Source organism: Scleropages formosus, chromosome 8 (assembly GCF_900964775.1).
Source record: "Scleropages formosus chromosome 8, fSclFor1.1, whole genome shotgun sequence".
NCBI classification, from domain to species: domain Eukaryota; kingdom Metazoa; phylum Chordata; class Actinopteri; order Osteoglossiformes; family Osteoglossidae; genus Scleropages; species Scleropages formosus.
This window is the reverse complement of record NC_041813.1, coordinates 2,961,661-2,975,624: the sequence shown is the minus strand read 5'-3', so window position 1 is coordinate 2,975,624 and position 13,964 is coordinate 2,961,661. Positions and strand designations below refer to the sequence as shown.

Sequence of the window (13,964 nt, the reverse complement as noted above, 5' to 3'; positions counted from 1 at the left end):
ACTGGATGGGATGCCAGTCTATCACTGAGCAATTACAACCCCCCCACCCCCCCGAGCAATTTAGGAGCTCGCATTCTACGAAAACTGGAATACCTTGCTGTGCTGGAACAGTGTTATCCACTAATGATTTTCAATGTAAATTCAATGTTGGTACCTTCAGTGAGATGAATACAGTTTCTGGTCAGATAACTTTTGACCCCCCCACACCCCCCAAGTGGGATTATCCTGAGTAGGATTAAATCATTTTAGACAAAGTCTCAGAACATCGTGTTGCAAACACAGCCAACATACTTAAACATTTTTAAAAAGCTGTCCACCATCCAGACTCATGCTGTAATAGAACAGTTTGAAAATCTGTTCTATTCATTAGAAAATTTCTCTACATAGATAATGAAAGATCAGACTGATAAGACATTGAGCAACATGGTCATATATCACTATTATTTAGCTGATGTCTTTGTCCAAGGTGACTAACAGTTTGTATATTACTCTACTAACACACACACACACACACACACACACACACACACACACACACACATTTTCAGAACCGCTTGTCCCTTACGGGGTCACGGGGAACCGGAGCCTACCCGGCAACACAGGGCGTAAGGCCGGAGGGGGAAGGGGACACACCCAGGACGGGACGCCAGTCCGTCACAAGGCACCCCAAGTGAGACTCGAACCCCAGACCCACCGGAGAGTAGGACTGCAGTCCAACCCACTGCGCCACCGCACCCCATTACTCTACTAACAGTTATTTACCATTTATATAGCAGGGTATTTTTTACTGTATCAATTCAGGTTAAGTACCTTGACTTGGGTTGGATTCCAACAAAGACTTGGTTCTAACCACCATCTTAAAATACAGCAAAATATTGGGTAAGGTACAGATTGCCTACAAAAAAAAAGGATAGGTTGCTTGGTGTTCCTACAAGGAAATAGGAAATCTGTGCCCAGCAGACACAGCTGCTTTGCATTAAAAAGACCTGGTGAATCTGTATCAGTGCACAGTGGGTAAAAATTTAATTATTTGGTCTACAGGGGTTTCTGTACTAATTTCAAAATTATTATTATGTTTCTTACTGTTATCAACTATTTTTGCATATAGTCATGACATGTGTATCAGAGGTGCGTTGAGGATTTCTGATGCCTTCATTCGCAATTTTGTAAATAGAAAATCCTTAAACGTGTGTGTCAGAATTTGATCTGTATACGTGCCGAAATGGATTTTCCCCTCAACGGCCAAACGCGTTTCATGGAACATTCCTGATCTTTACAGGAGAATGACGCATACAGAGCGTTTGAACATACCTCCGGGATCCGAACATTGTAAGGCTGGTTGTAGAAGGTGGGGGCGTTGTCATTGACATCCCCGATCTGAACATTCGCGGTCTGTTTGACCACCTGGAAAAGAACGGAGAACACGAGGACACATGTAAATACATCCCACTTGGTCTGAGCACGAGTTGCACAGCAAAGAGAATTACGGTAAGAGGAAAACGCCCGGGGAGGCTGGGAGCTCAGCGAAATATTGCTCAGCTGATGTTACCACATAGACAGTAACAGCCGTCCTGTTATTAACTAACTGTTCCTCAAAGACCCATCCGGCTTGTCTTTGATCAATGTGTGAAATAAATTCTTTCAAGCTCAAATTCTTATGTTATTGAGATGCCGCTTGTTTAGAGATCACTTCCTTTTCCCAGTTGTTATCAACATTCATTCCTTGGACGTTTACATTTATTTGTTTAGCAGACGCTTTTCTCCAAAGCAATGTGTAACGTGCAGTAAACAAAAGTGCCTTTCCCAAGAGAGTTTTAGGTCTAGAAAATGTTTTAGGGAAAGAAATCCGACATCTTCCGCATAAGGGAATTTATAGCGTTAAACACTTGGCGCCCTACTGCAAAACAAAATAGAACTGAGCAAAAAAAATATTTGTATTTAAAGCAAAACTGTGAGCCTGAACTGAAACTCAACGTATGGATGAGGGTTCACAGCGAAGCTCAGCGTGGGCTGGATCTCAGGGTAGATCAGAGTGGGGTTCATTGGTAATGTTGCGGGTGGAACACACAAAAAAAAAAAAAAAGTCTGTATGAGATGATCCGGTGTCTGCGTATCCGGAGTACTCTGGGCGAAGTGTCAGTGTAGAAGCCGCGTGAGCCGAATTTCAACCCGGAGGCAATTCCCGTGGCGGGGGTGCGGCGCTCACCCCTTGACTGTCACTGACTGTGAACTCCACCTGCATCTCAGATTTGGTCTGGAAGGAAAGAGAAGCAGAGAGATGGGAGACACTTCGGCATTACGAAGACAACTTTACAAAACTGTTAAAAGTGTTTCGAAGCACCGGTACCGGTGGCACCTGTGCTGCAACAGTGGCAGTTGGTGTTTTGAAACACCACATCATATATTTGTGCAATATATACATATTTCTTGTAATAATGAAATATTCCATACATGCTCTACCCAACCTACCTATATTTTTTAAAAAAAAGTGTCTTTAGTTGCGAGTTGTTACAGTAAGATGTGAAATTTTCAAGTGTCTTCTGAACATTTTTACATTCTTATTAATAATAATAATAATAATAACAATAGTAGTAGTAGTAACAGTTCCTGTTCTACTATTAGCTATCTGCTCGTTCTCACGTCATTATACGAGTACTTGGCCAATGCTTTCCCAACATCCCCGTCTCCCGCATCTCTCACCTCCCTGTCCAAGGGCTGCCTCAGCCACACGATCCCCGTGTTGCTCTCCACAGCAAAGTACCTCATGGCCTCCTCTCCCACCACGCCGAACACCAGCGGCTCTTCGTCCACATCCAGAGCCTTCAGCTGAGTCACCGAGGAACCTGGGGAAGGGAACGTGCGCGTTTCAGCAACGGCACGCGCCGCAGAACACGACTTCACAAAAACGCCGCGCTCCTTCCTATTTTATCATGTTTCCACATACTGGGTTGCCAGTCGTGTGGCTCTTACCCCCTCCTTGGGGGATTCTGAGTTTTCTTCCTCATATGTGGATGACGAAGGCAGGAGCACAAGAAATAATACAAGGATGTATATTTCAAAGCATGTCTTCCTTGGGCAGAGCAAGTGGACGCAGCCGATCCGTCGAAGCGGAGAGCCTTCAGCGTCAGCCCTGCTCGAAGGCCAGACTACGGCCCTCTCTCAATATCTGCCAGCGAGGAGACAGGCTGCAAGGGTCTAGATCCAATCTCACAGTCCAAGCCTCTGTCTTTCCGCTCCTCTTCATGTACTACCAGCCAGCTTTCTGAGGATCAATCCAGTCGTTACTTGATCTCATCTTTCTGCACCCAGAGCCACAGAGGACATGCAGTCCTGACAATGGTACGGATCAAGTCGGATCCGTGACAACATAAGCTTTGAGCTCAGATTCTGTTCTCCGGCACAAAAAGCTGTAATGACTGCTACTCCCTCCGGGGGGCGATATCACTTCGAGAGGCTCGACAGTGCGTGCACAAGCTGGACTGTCAGTAGCAGAAGCCCTGCGGAGCGCAGTCATGACGGCTCCTCTGCTGCTGGGGGCTCCGGCTTCGGACTCGAGCCGCTGCAACCGCGGCTCTGAGGCCGTTGAGCTGCGGCTGGTGAATTAAGACCAATTAATTCCCACAGACTTTCAATCGTACGAAATCAAAATCCAAATTAGACTGCATTGTGTGTGTCATGTTTCATCTCATCGTTTGTTTTCAGTTTTTGGCCTGACACCTAACGCATTTTTTTTCCCTTTTATTGAAAAATTTTAAAGCATAAACTGCTCAGAACAATATAATCAAGTGGACACAGTTATTTATCTAAATAAGCAAAATTGCATGCATTGATTTATTGCCACAATACAAATATATGAAGACAGATAAAATACAGACATACAGATAAGTACAGTGAAATGAATATTTCTCCTAAGTCACTGTCGGAAAATGAAATTAGACCATTTTTACTGCGGGTTTACTGGATGATCAAAAAGTAAACTGCAGCAGTGCTTGACCTTGATTGCCTCATGACTACTTTTTTTTTTTTTGGTGGAACATTGCTATTAATGAGGCATGATTTTTTTCTTCAAATCGGCAACCACTCCGAAATGATGTGTCGCATGTTGTGTGAAAATAACGCAAAATTTCAGCTGTTACTTTGCACATCATTAAAGTCCCCATCTGTTTGGCAACAGGTCCTTGGAGGGGAAGTTCGGTACCAAAAACAGCAATTTGAGGCCATCCGTAACAAGAGGAGTTCAGCACCATGGACAGCAGTTAAGAGCCTTCTCCGAAAGGAGTAATTCAGAACCTTGGACAGCAGAGCATCAAGTCAAACAAGGACTAATTCAGAATTCATGGATAGCGGTTGCAGATCCTCATAAAAACAAGAAGTTGAGAATGATGAAGAGCGGTTCCGCACAATCTTCAGCGATGAAGAATTAAGAATCGCAGTTGAGCACCATCTCCAGCAAGGACAAATTCGCAAGCACGATAAATGGTTCAGCACCAACACCATTAATACGGAGTTCAACACCAAGGACGACATCCAGTTTCACAGCACAGCCAGGCCATCACATGGGAGGCAGACAGGGCAACAGCCAAGCTCATCTGTATCTCCAGCTGAAGCAGGAAACCATGAAAAGGAGACAAGGCCAGTTGAGCAACAACACAGAGTTCTAGGAAGAACCTAACACTGTACTGTTCAGTATTACACCAAACAACTACTTATGAGTCTTCCGTCTTATAAACCTTTACTTATGAGGTATCTTGACAGAGTTTTATAGTGTTCGATAATCAACTTTTCAATGATTCCTCAGGAGATACAGTGAAGCATTCTTACCCAATCCCTTCAGGTCAACTACCTTGACCAAAGCAACTACAGCAGGAGTGGAGTTTGAGCCAGAAAAATTCCGATTGCGATGTGTCGATCCTAAACACAAAACCACCCGCTGACCTTTACGTTTGGGTACTTTCAAGATCTCGGAAAAAGTCAACGTCAAGTGACTTTAGAAGCGTGTGAGATCGGCTACATTTCTTTTCCGTACAAACGCACACAAAAAGCAAATGCCCTGTGAATCTGATTCACGTTGCAGAGATGATGCACTGCATGAAAGCATGCAGACAGCAATTTGGATTGTAACGTTAACATGTGCTGAGTCACGGCTTAATAAACAATATGGGATGCTTGGGAGCAGTGAGGAATGTTCTGGAAGGATGGGCTTCCTTGTGTTTCTAGGCACACATCAATATTGCAGCAGTTCTCCAAAGCTTTGGCCAAACACATGCCGATAATTACGCTGTGTGCAAACTGCCTATAGTGCCACGTTCCAGCAATGCCTCTTGTAAATCCCAGACTTGTGAAGGCATACACAAAAACACAGGAACAGATGAAATGTGAGCAATGCCAGGGAGTGAAAGCGTTGCTCACATTTCATGGACCGAATCTGTGTGCTGCATTATGGGGAGAGAAGTGGCTAAGCAGAGTAGGTAAAAGTCATAGTGAAATTCAAGCGATCCTTAGTTATGGGGTGAACTTTTCCATAAGTGTGACCTGGAGTCAAGCAAATTCCATGGATGTTACAAGAGCACATGGAGTTGATCCAAATGGAAACAGATTGAGGGATATAAAAGAGGAAAGGTTGTTTGTTCGTCCCGGACGGAAGAGCCAGCCTGAGCATCTGCTGTTTGTGCCAATGTGCCGTCAGTGCGCCTGCTGGACTGGCACCATCACAGCTCTGCCCCGTGATCTGGCAGAGCCCGTGGTGAGCATCTCCTGAGCGCTGGCAGAGACGTATGGGGTCCCGGCCAGTCGCCCCTGTAAACATGCACCTGTCCTGAGCACCTGTTGCAACTGGTGGTCTGACTAACCCAGGTAAACTGAGATGTTTGCCCTCTAAGGTTAATTTTCATTGTCGGGACATCAGAATGTCTCCAACTTTAATCGCGTAAATGGTTCCTAACTGCACTGCAACGAAAGTTTTTTTTATAAAAAAAAAACAAAAAAAAAAAACAAAAGTTGATTGTTAAATATTTTTACCAGTATGAAAAATTTTAAAACATTTAATTTTAAAAACATAATTATAAAATACATTTCGTTTTATCCCCGAAAGACTTGTTTTTCCACACTTTATAACCCTAATGGATACACACACACACCTTCAGCTCAGGAAGGTATGCAATTAGACAGCAAAGATAATGTCAGAGCTCCCTCTTGATGGAATTTGTCACTTTCACACCACTTGAACACAAAGAGCAATTAAGTTCTAAAATCACACACCCCCACCTTCTTTTATTAATACACTATATTTTCGCATAAAGGAATGGGGAAAATGACTAATTAATAAGACGATTTATGAACCCCACTTGCCGTTTCTAATGAGATTTATGCAAATTCAGCTGCTTTCAATGCGAGTTATAATTTAGTAAAATATGGTGCAAATTAAGTATTTTACTACCCCTCTCATTAATAATCACTGCTTTTACCATTCTCCAGCTCTTTTTTCATCTATTGTAAGAAAGATGAACGTACAGTGCAGTCCCCAACTATCGGACAGCGACACAATGTTTGTTGTTTTGGCTCTGTACTCCAGCACAGTGTATTTGAAATGAAAAGATGACTACGAGGTTAAAGTTCAGACTGTCAGGTCTAATTTGAGGACATTTACATCTATATCAGGTTAACCATGTTGGGATTACAGTCTGCCCTTTTTATACATAGTACCCCCATTTGAGGGGACGGAAAGTAATTGAGAAATTGGGCGCTTGGACACATGTGCGACTCTGCACCATTAGTTCATCCACAGGAGAAGGAACACAAACGTGTAGAGATGATTCTATATTCTTGTAGAATTTGTATTCGGACTCTACCGCTGCTGTCTCTCAACATAAGGACTAAACAAGTGTCTATGTCAGTAAAGGAAGCCATTATAAGGCAAAAAAAAAAAAAAAAAATCAGAATAAGTCAATCAAAGACACAACTAAAACTTCAGATATCTCAAAATCAACCTTTGGTACTTTCTTAAGAAGCACAAACGCATCAGTAATCTCAACAAGAGAAAAATAACCTGACAGATCATTCAAGACCACTGAAGTGGATAACCAAAAAATATTTTCAATTGTGAAGAAAAAGTTTTTTTTTCTTAAAACAGTTGAGCAGATCAAGAACACTCTCTGAGATGTAGGCCTTGAGGTATCAAAGACTGATATAAAGAGAAGACTATGCCAGCCTAACCTCAGAGGGTTCAAATGCAAAGCACTGGTATGCATTAAGAAAAGGCCAGGTTAGAGTTTGCTAAAAATGCATTAATAAGCCCGTAGAGTTGTGGAACAAAGTCTTACGGACAGGTAAGACAAAGATTAACCTTTTCCAGAGTGATAGAAAGAGGAAAATATGGAGAAAAATAGAAGCTGCTCACTCTGAAGTACAGCAGTTCACCTGGAAAACATGGTAGTGGTAGTGTCATGACTCGGGTACACATGGATGCCACTGGAACTGCTTTATTTGTCTTTTTGGTGGCGTGGCAGCTGAAGGCAGCCATAGGATGAATTCTGAACACTACACAACCACCTTATGTGCTTGAAACCTGCCAAATGCCTTAAAACTCACTGGATGGAACTTCAACTTGCAGCAGGACAATGATCTGCAAGATACCGCTAAAGCAACTACGGGCTTTTCAGGGCCACGAATAGGAATGTTTTTGACCGGTTGAGCCAATCACCTGGCCTGCGTTGCATGTGTTTCACTTCCCGAAGACAAAAAGTTCTGGAAAAAGGCCGGAACTGAAAATGATTACACTGCAGGCCTGGCAGAGCATCACCAGAAAACAAAGACAGCATATGGTTACAGTGCTGCCTGAAAGTAAGTGACTAAGAAAGGTCATTATCTACTCGAAAATATTAAAATAAGCTTTTAAAATAAAATTTAAATCTTCAAATAACCTTTTAAAATGAATAAAAATTTATGGTTTACACACCTGATTCTACTTACCTACTTGGTTTCACAAATGCAACTTGAGGTTCGCTAACTTTTGCACCTGCACTACTTCCGTTTTCTAAACAACGGACGGAATTAGTCATTACACAACTATTATGTCAGATGAGACACACTAGTTCTGACTAAACAGTTTCATGGTAAAACTAAGGGACACAGTCGGCTCACATGCTTTCAAGGGGCACAGACGTCATGAAGTCAACAATATATTTATATTACACATTATTATATTTATGGGTCACAGACTTCAAAGTCAACAAATGCAAAGGATTTGCAGGCAAGAAATGAACAGAATAGTTTTGTCTAAGGTTATATTAACTGGTTCAATTACTCCTGGCCCTCTAAAATGGGGATCTATGTTTATAAAAAGCACTGCAATCCCTAGATGGATCACCAAATATAGATATAAATACCCTGAAATTAAAGTCGACAGCGCGAACTTCAACCTCACAGTCACCGTTTCATTTTAAATCCAAATATCTGGAGTAGAGCCAACGCAACAAAAATCGTGCCACTGTCCAAATTCTCATGAACTGCCCCGTATGGCATGGCGTTGGGGGTTTCAGATTCAAAACCCGTGTGTGAACGCAAAGCTCCAAGAAGAGTTAGTTGGACCAAAATAAGGACAAAAGGGATAAGTTAGGGAGACAGCTTTTCAGAGCAGTAAGAGATGGGGGGTCAAAGGACAACAACAGGGGGACAGTAGTGAGATATGGAAAGAGCTTTTAAGGTGCTGCTGGGCTAAACCGAACATAAGCAATGGTGTTTAGGAATGCTTGCTCTCATCTGAGTGTGTGTGTGTGTGTGTGTGTGTGTGTGTGTGTGTGTGGTGACAGTCACAGTAAAGAGCAATGCAGGACGGACTGCCAGGGCTTATCTGCGGGGGGGAGGCGACCAGCCCGCCGCTGACAAATGATGCCATTTAGCAGAAAGGGATGGCAGTATTACCGCTATGAATGATACAGTACGCATTAAAAGACTTCCCCCAGCTGCCACCCTCCCTTCCCTCAGCGCTGCTTCTGTCTCCAACCAGTGCCCCGCCGGTCTGGACAAAGCAGTAGACGGGAGGGCAATCGGTCTGCGTAGCAGTGACTGCACGCTCCCAGACCAGTTCGTCTGCGGGAAAGGGCCCCGCGAGGAGGACCCAGGAGGGGACAGAGAGCTGCAGCTATACCAAAGTCGGGAGAAGAGCTCAGTTCAGGTTAAGAGGCAGGGAAAATCAGGCTTCCCAATACAGGGTAGAACGGGGAAAATGCAGCTCATATTTATTTACATTTATTCATTTTATCTGACACTTTTCTCTAAAGCAACTTACAATGTTAAGGTTACAGTTATTTACCCCTTTATATAGCCCGGTAATTTTACTGGAACAATTCAGGGTAAGTACCTTGCTCAAGGGTATTACAGACAGAGGTGAGGCTCAAACCTGCAACCTTTAGGTCCAAAGGCAGTCGCTCTAAGCACTGCGCTGTAGAAACATTTTTTAAATTGTTCCCTTTTTTTTGTGTGCCAGTACTTCTGGATGACATACGGTATGTTGTGTATTCACACTTGAATAATAAACTGAAATAAAATAATATTATTACTATCAGCACATAGAAACAATAAGCCAAAAGTAAAGAAACAAAAAAAACAATAATAGGAGTTACATGGTGCAGTGAGTAGCGTCGCTGCTTCACAGCACCTGGGTTCGATCCCCACTCAGTCTGTGTGGAGCTTTTCCAGTTTCTGCAGGGGTTTCCATCAGGCGCTACGGTTCCCCCCCCCCACAGTCCAAAGACATGCACTTCAGGTCTACTCAATATGTATCGGGAGTGGACAAGACTTTCGGTGTCCGTGTCGTTACTCTGAGCACTGCCGACCATGACCCTCACCATGCTTAGACTCCCTCTTTTCTGGATTCTCCCCGTTACGTATGTGAGTGTGTGTGTTATACCTTGACACCAGGACTAGCATCCCATCCAGGATGTAATCCCACTCAGCCGTTCACCCATGACTAGGCTTTGGTGATTAGGTTTTAATCCTTGAAATTATACAGATTAATAATAATTTCTGTTTTGCCATGACGTGCGGTTAGCGAAACAGGATTTGAGCGACACGAGAGAGGCAGGCTCAACAATGCGAGTTGAGGTCGGACGGAGCGGGGCGAGGTGAGGCAAAGACGGTTAATGATGTTCGACAGCTGGATGATGCGCAAAAAAAATGTACCGTATACCCTGAAACACTTTTTTGATCCAACACTTATACACGTGACTTGGATGGAGCAAACATGCTGAAATTTGCCAGGAATCTGTGGGTTAGTGTCCACTTTCTCCACGCCTCCGTACTCCAGGAATTACTGCGCAGCCTGATTTGGGAAGTCAGAAGTGGTGGCTACAAGGCAAAGTGCATCGTTACACCCACACGGAGTGTATATATTTCCACTGAGAAACAGCACTAAACAAGAGCTCCGGCACAACTAATAAAAGTTGTACAAGTTACCCTTGAGCTACACCGTACCGGTTAACAGCGTGCGTTTTATGCATGCACATATTTTAAACATCCGTCCCAGGATGCGAGCCAAGCTGATACCGCGTGCGAAGCAGGAGGAAGTGGAAGGACCGACAGCGAGAAGGGAGCCGGAGTTGCGCGGAGGACGGCGGGAGCAGAACGAGAAGGGGGAGGAGATCAGGGAGCGCGACGCAAGGAGGGAGGTGAAGACGGCACAGGTGATGCACGGAAGGACAGGAAAAGTGAGGAGTAAGCACAAAAGTAAGAGTTCGATGCTCTTAATGCAACAGACTACAGGTTCCCTTGTCTTTTCCTTCAGGTCCTTCCTTCCTTAATATAACTCCAGTAAATACAGTATAAGGCGAACCAGTTATTCCGTCGTCTTTTCACAGAGAGCCGAGCTAAATCAATAAAGAAATTAGCGAATGGGGGGGGAAAAATGTAATAAAGGAACGAATGAAGGAAGAACAAGATAAACCAAAGTGTGGCGCGCAGCCGGAGGCCCTCGGTTTAATTTTCACACACTCCTGTCTTCAAAGTGGTGCTCTGGAGGCATTAAATCAGACCCGGATAGACATTAATCCAGCAGGATCAATAGCTGCGTCGTCCAGCTGCCAGGGAAAGTGGCTGGATGCGGTGGGTCACACCGGGATACCCCCCAGGCCTGGATTTTTCATCATTGTCGCCAGCACCTCTGCCCCCACCAGTGACGTGTGGAGGATCCACTGAGGTGCAAAAGTGGTGGGGACACTTACATTTACATTTATTTACACTACTTACACTGGGTCACTCATCCACACATCAGTGGAACACACACACACACACACACACACTATGGGGGAACCTGAAAAGCATGTCTTTGGAGTGTGGGAGGAAACCAGAGCATTCTGAGGAAACCCACACAGACAGGGGGAGAACACGCAAACTCCACACAGACTGAGCAGGGAACCCACATCCTCTCGCACCTCCCAGGCACTGTTAGACAGCAGGGGGGTGGGGGGGACACTCAGGATCAGAGGACCAAGCTTGGATGATTCAGTGAGGCGGTTGCTGTTTGCGTGCGAGCGTCAGCGTGTCAACAAAACCAGGCGACATCGGACACCGCGGGTTGGAAGAAACACTCGTTAATACTTTATCGCCTTTCTCAGAAGCAACATCGTGACATTATGCAGTTCAGGGGTTCATGAGTCACCAGGCTGCAGGTCAAGTTACTGAAAAGAAAATCACACCGTGACAAGTATATATGTTTAGTCATTCGTTACACAAACTTTGCAGAAACATTTATTTCCACCTGCTCCTGCCCAGTTCCGCTGAAGGCGACCGTGCCATATAGGAAAAGAGGATGCATAAGTGCAGAAATAAGGTTTTTAACAGAAAGGAGGGGGAAAAAAAAAAAAAAAAAAAAACGGACACTCATGTCATCAACGCAACAAACCAAGTGGAAGCAGTAGTTTCATCTGAGAAAAAGGTGCACAATCTTGGGGACATTCTGCAGGCTACAGGTGACATTGATTCATGCTTCATTACGCAAGAACAAGTGCACATGACCAGAATGGCAGCAACACAGCGATACAGTAAATATTATCTACCGGTAATTAGTGACACGTCATTATCGGGGCGTCACGCCGTTCCTCATACATGTGCCTGTAACGCATCAGGTTTCGTTGAGCACTGATACATCACATCATTTCTCCCGCAGTCATCCGTTTTGAAGCAAACTAATTAGGCTAATCAGGGATCAAAAAAAAAAAGATATTCGGCACTAATAGCCTGTAAGAAGGCTGCTGGCTTTAAACAAAACTCTACGCCGTTTCCCGTGTGATTTATGATACCTTGGCGTGCACATGACAGTTTTATTTTCGATCCCGTTCTATTTGGGTTGCGACAAGAATTATCGCTGCTATATTTGCAGTAGAGACATTTGCACTGTAAAACCTGAAAAAACCTCTCTCTCTCTCTCTCTCTCTCTATATATATATTACACTGTATATATATACACATCCACACACATATATATATATACACTGTATATAAATAGATATACAGTATATATACACATATGTAAACTATATATATATATATATATATATATATATATATATATAGATAGATAGATAGATAGATATAAAAAACATCTCATAAGGCACATCAAACCAGCATGATCCTTAAAAGACCTGGTTAGACTTGAAATGTACTATTTACACACGCACACACACACACACGCAACGCTTGTCCCATATGGGGTCGCGGGGAGCCGGAGCCTAACCCGGCAACGCAGGGCGCAAGGCCGGAGGACACACCCAGGACGGGACGCCAGTCCATCACAAGGCACGCATCCCTAGCGGGACTCGAACCCCGGACCCACCGGAGAGCAGGACCCGGTCAAACCCGCTGCGCCACCGCACCTCCCATGTACTATTTAGCATCTGTTTATTTAATTTTGAATTAGATGCCAACCTTATTTTAAGGCTGTGTCAATAACCTAACCAGGGACAGCTGGTGACATAGTGGTTAAAGCTGCTGCCTTTTCGACCCAAAGGTCGGAGGTGCGAATTTCACCTCCGGCTGTACCCTTGAGCAAAGTACTCAGCTGTACAAAAGGGTAAATAATTGTTGGTATTATACAATTAGGCAGGTTAACATTATAAGTCACTTTGGAGAAAAGCATCAGACAAACATAAATAAAGTCATCTGAAGCCAGCCGACCCCTCGTCCCAAACGGTCTCTGCGGAAATACTTCCTCCCACCACATTTACTACACATTGCACCGCATCTAAACCGATAAAAAAAAAAAAAAAAAATTCAACAATCAGGCACAAAAATGAATTCAAACAGACGTATAGAATAAAAAAAAAAAAAAAAAAACTGCAGCTGTGGAGCTCGTAGAAACTGATTTACATGTAAAGAGAAATATGGTTTTTTTATTTTTATTTTTTGGGTGTGAAACATCCAAAGAGATCAGTTTCACTGGGAGGGTAACACCCACTGAGCAGGCAATAAAGACAGTCCCCAGGGAGTCCTAAAGAGGGTTCGCCATAACCACCCCCCCCGTCGCTTGCTTCCCACCCCCACCCCCACCCCCACCTCCCCCTTGGCCATTTGTTTGCTGTACTTCATGAAAATGAGCTGGGCTCCAGCTTGTGTCTGTTTATATCAGGCATGCACACAGCTGCATTATGCCACACGCACTCGTACGCTCACTCACGGAAGCAGGCATCAAAATTCACACCGTCATAAATACATACGCACACAGAGAAAAACAACAGTGACAAACTGGAGCTCAAAATCTCTTTCCGTCACACGCCCAAACGCACGGACACGTGTATCGGCACGCAAACATAAATGAACGGCAACGGTCGTTTTAAAACGTCACGAGGAAGGCGACGCATACAATGAAAATTGTGAATTTGGGATTTAGAGCGATTAGGAAGATTCCACAAGGGAGGGAACTCTTAACGGCCTACAGATGCTTTATTTTAGCTGCATTATCATGCAGACGTCGA

At 44.0% G+C, this 13,964-nt stretch overlaps 1 protein-coding gene across 1 annotated transcript in view; it reads right to left on the bottom strand.

Moving 5' to 3' along the window:
* The window catches only part of cdh23 (cadherin-related 23), a 201,967-nt gene that overhangs the window by 163,311 nt on the left and 24,692 nt on the right, over positions 1-13,964 (bottom strand). The window contains exons 3-5 of the mRNA XM_029254210.1: positions 2,701-2,843; positions 2,207-2,254; positions 1,312-1,404 (exon numbers count right to left, since the gene is read on the bottom strand). Of these exons, the coding sequence (XP_029110043.1) occupies positions 1,312-1,404; positions 2,207-2,254; positions 2,701-2,766 (207 nt within the window). The 5' untranslated portion in view covers positions 2,767-2,843. The remainder of the gene's footprint in view (positions 1-1,311; positions 1,405-2,206; positions 2,255-2,700; positions 2,844-13,964) is intronic.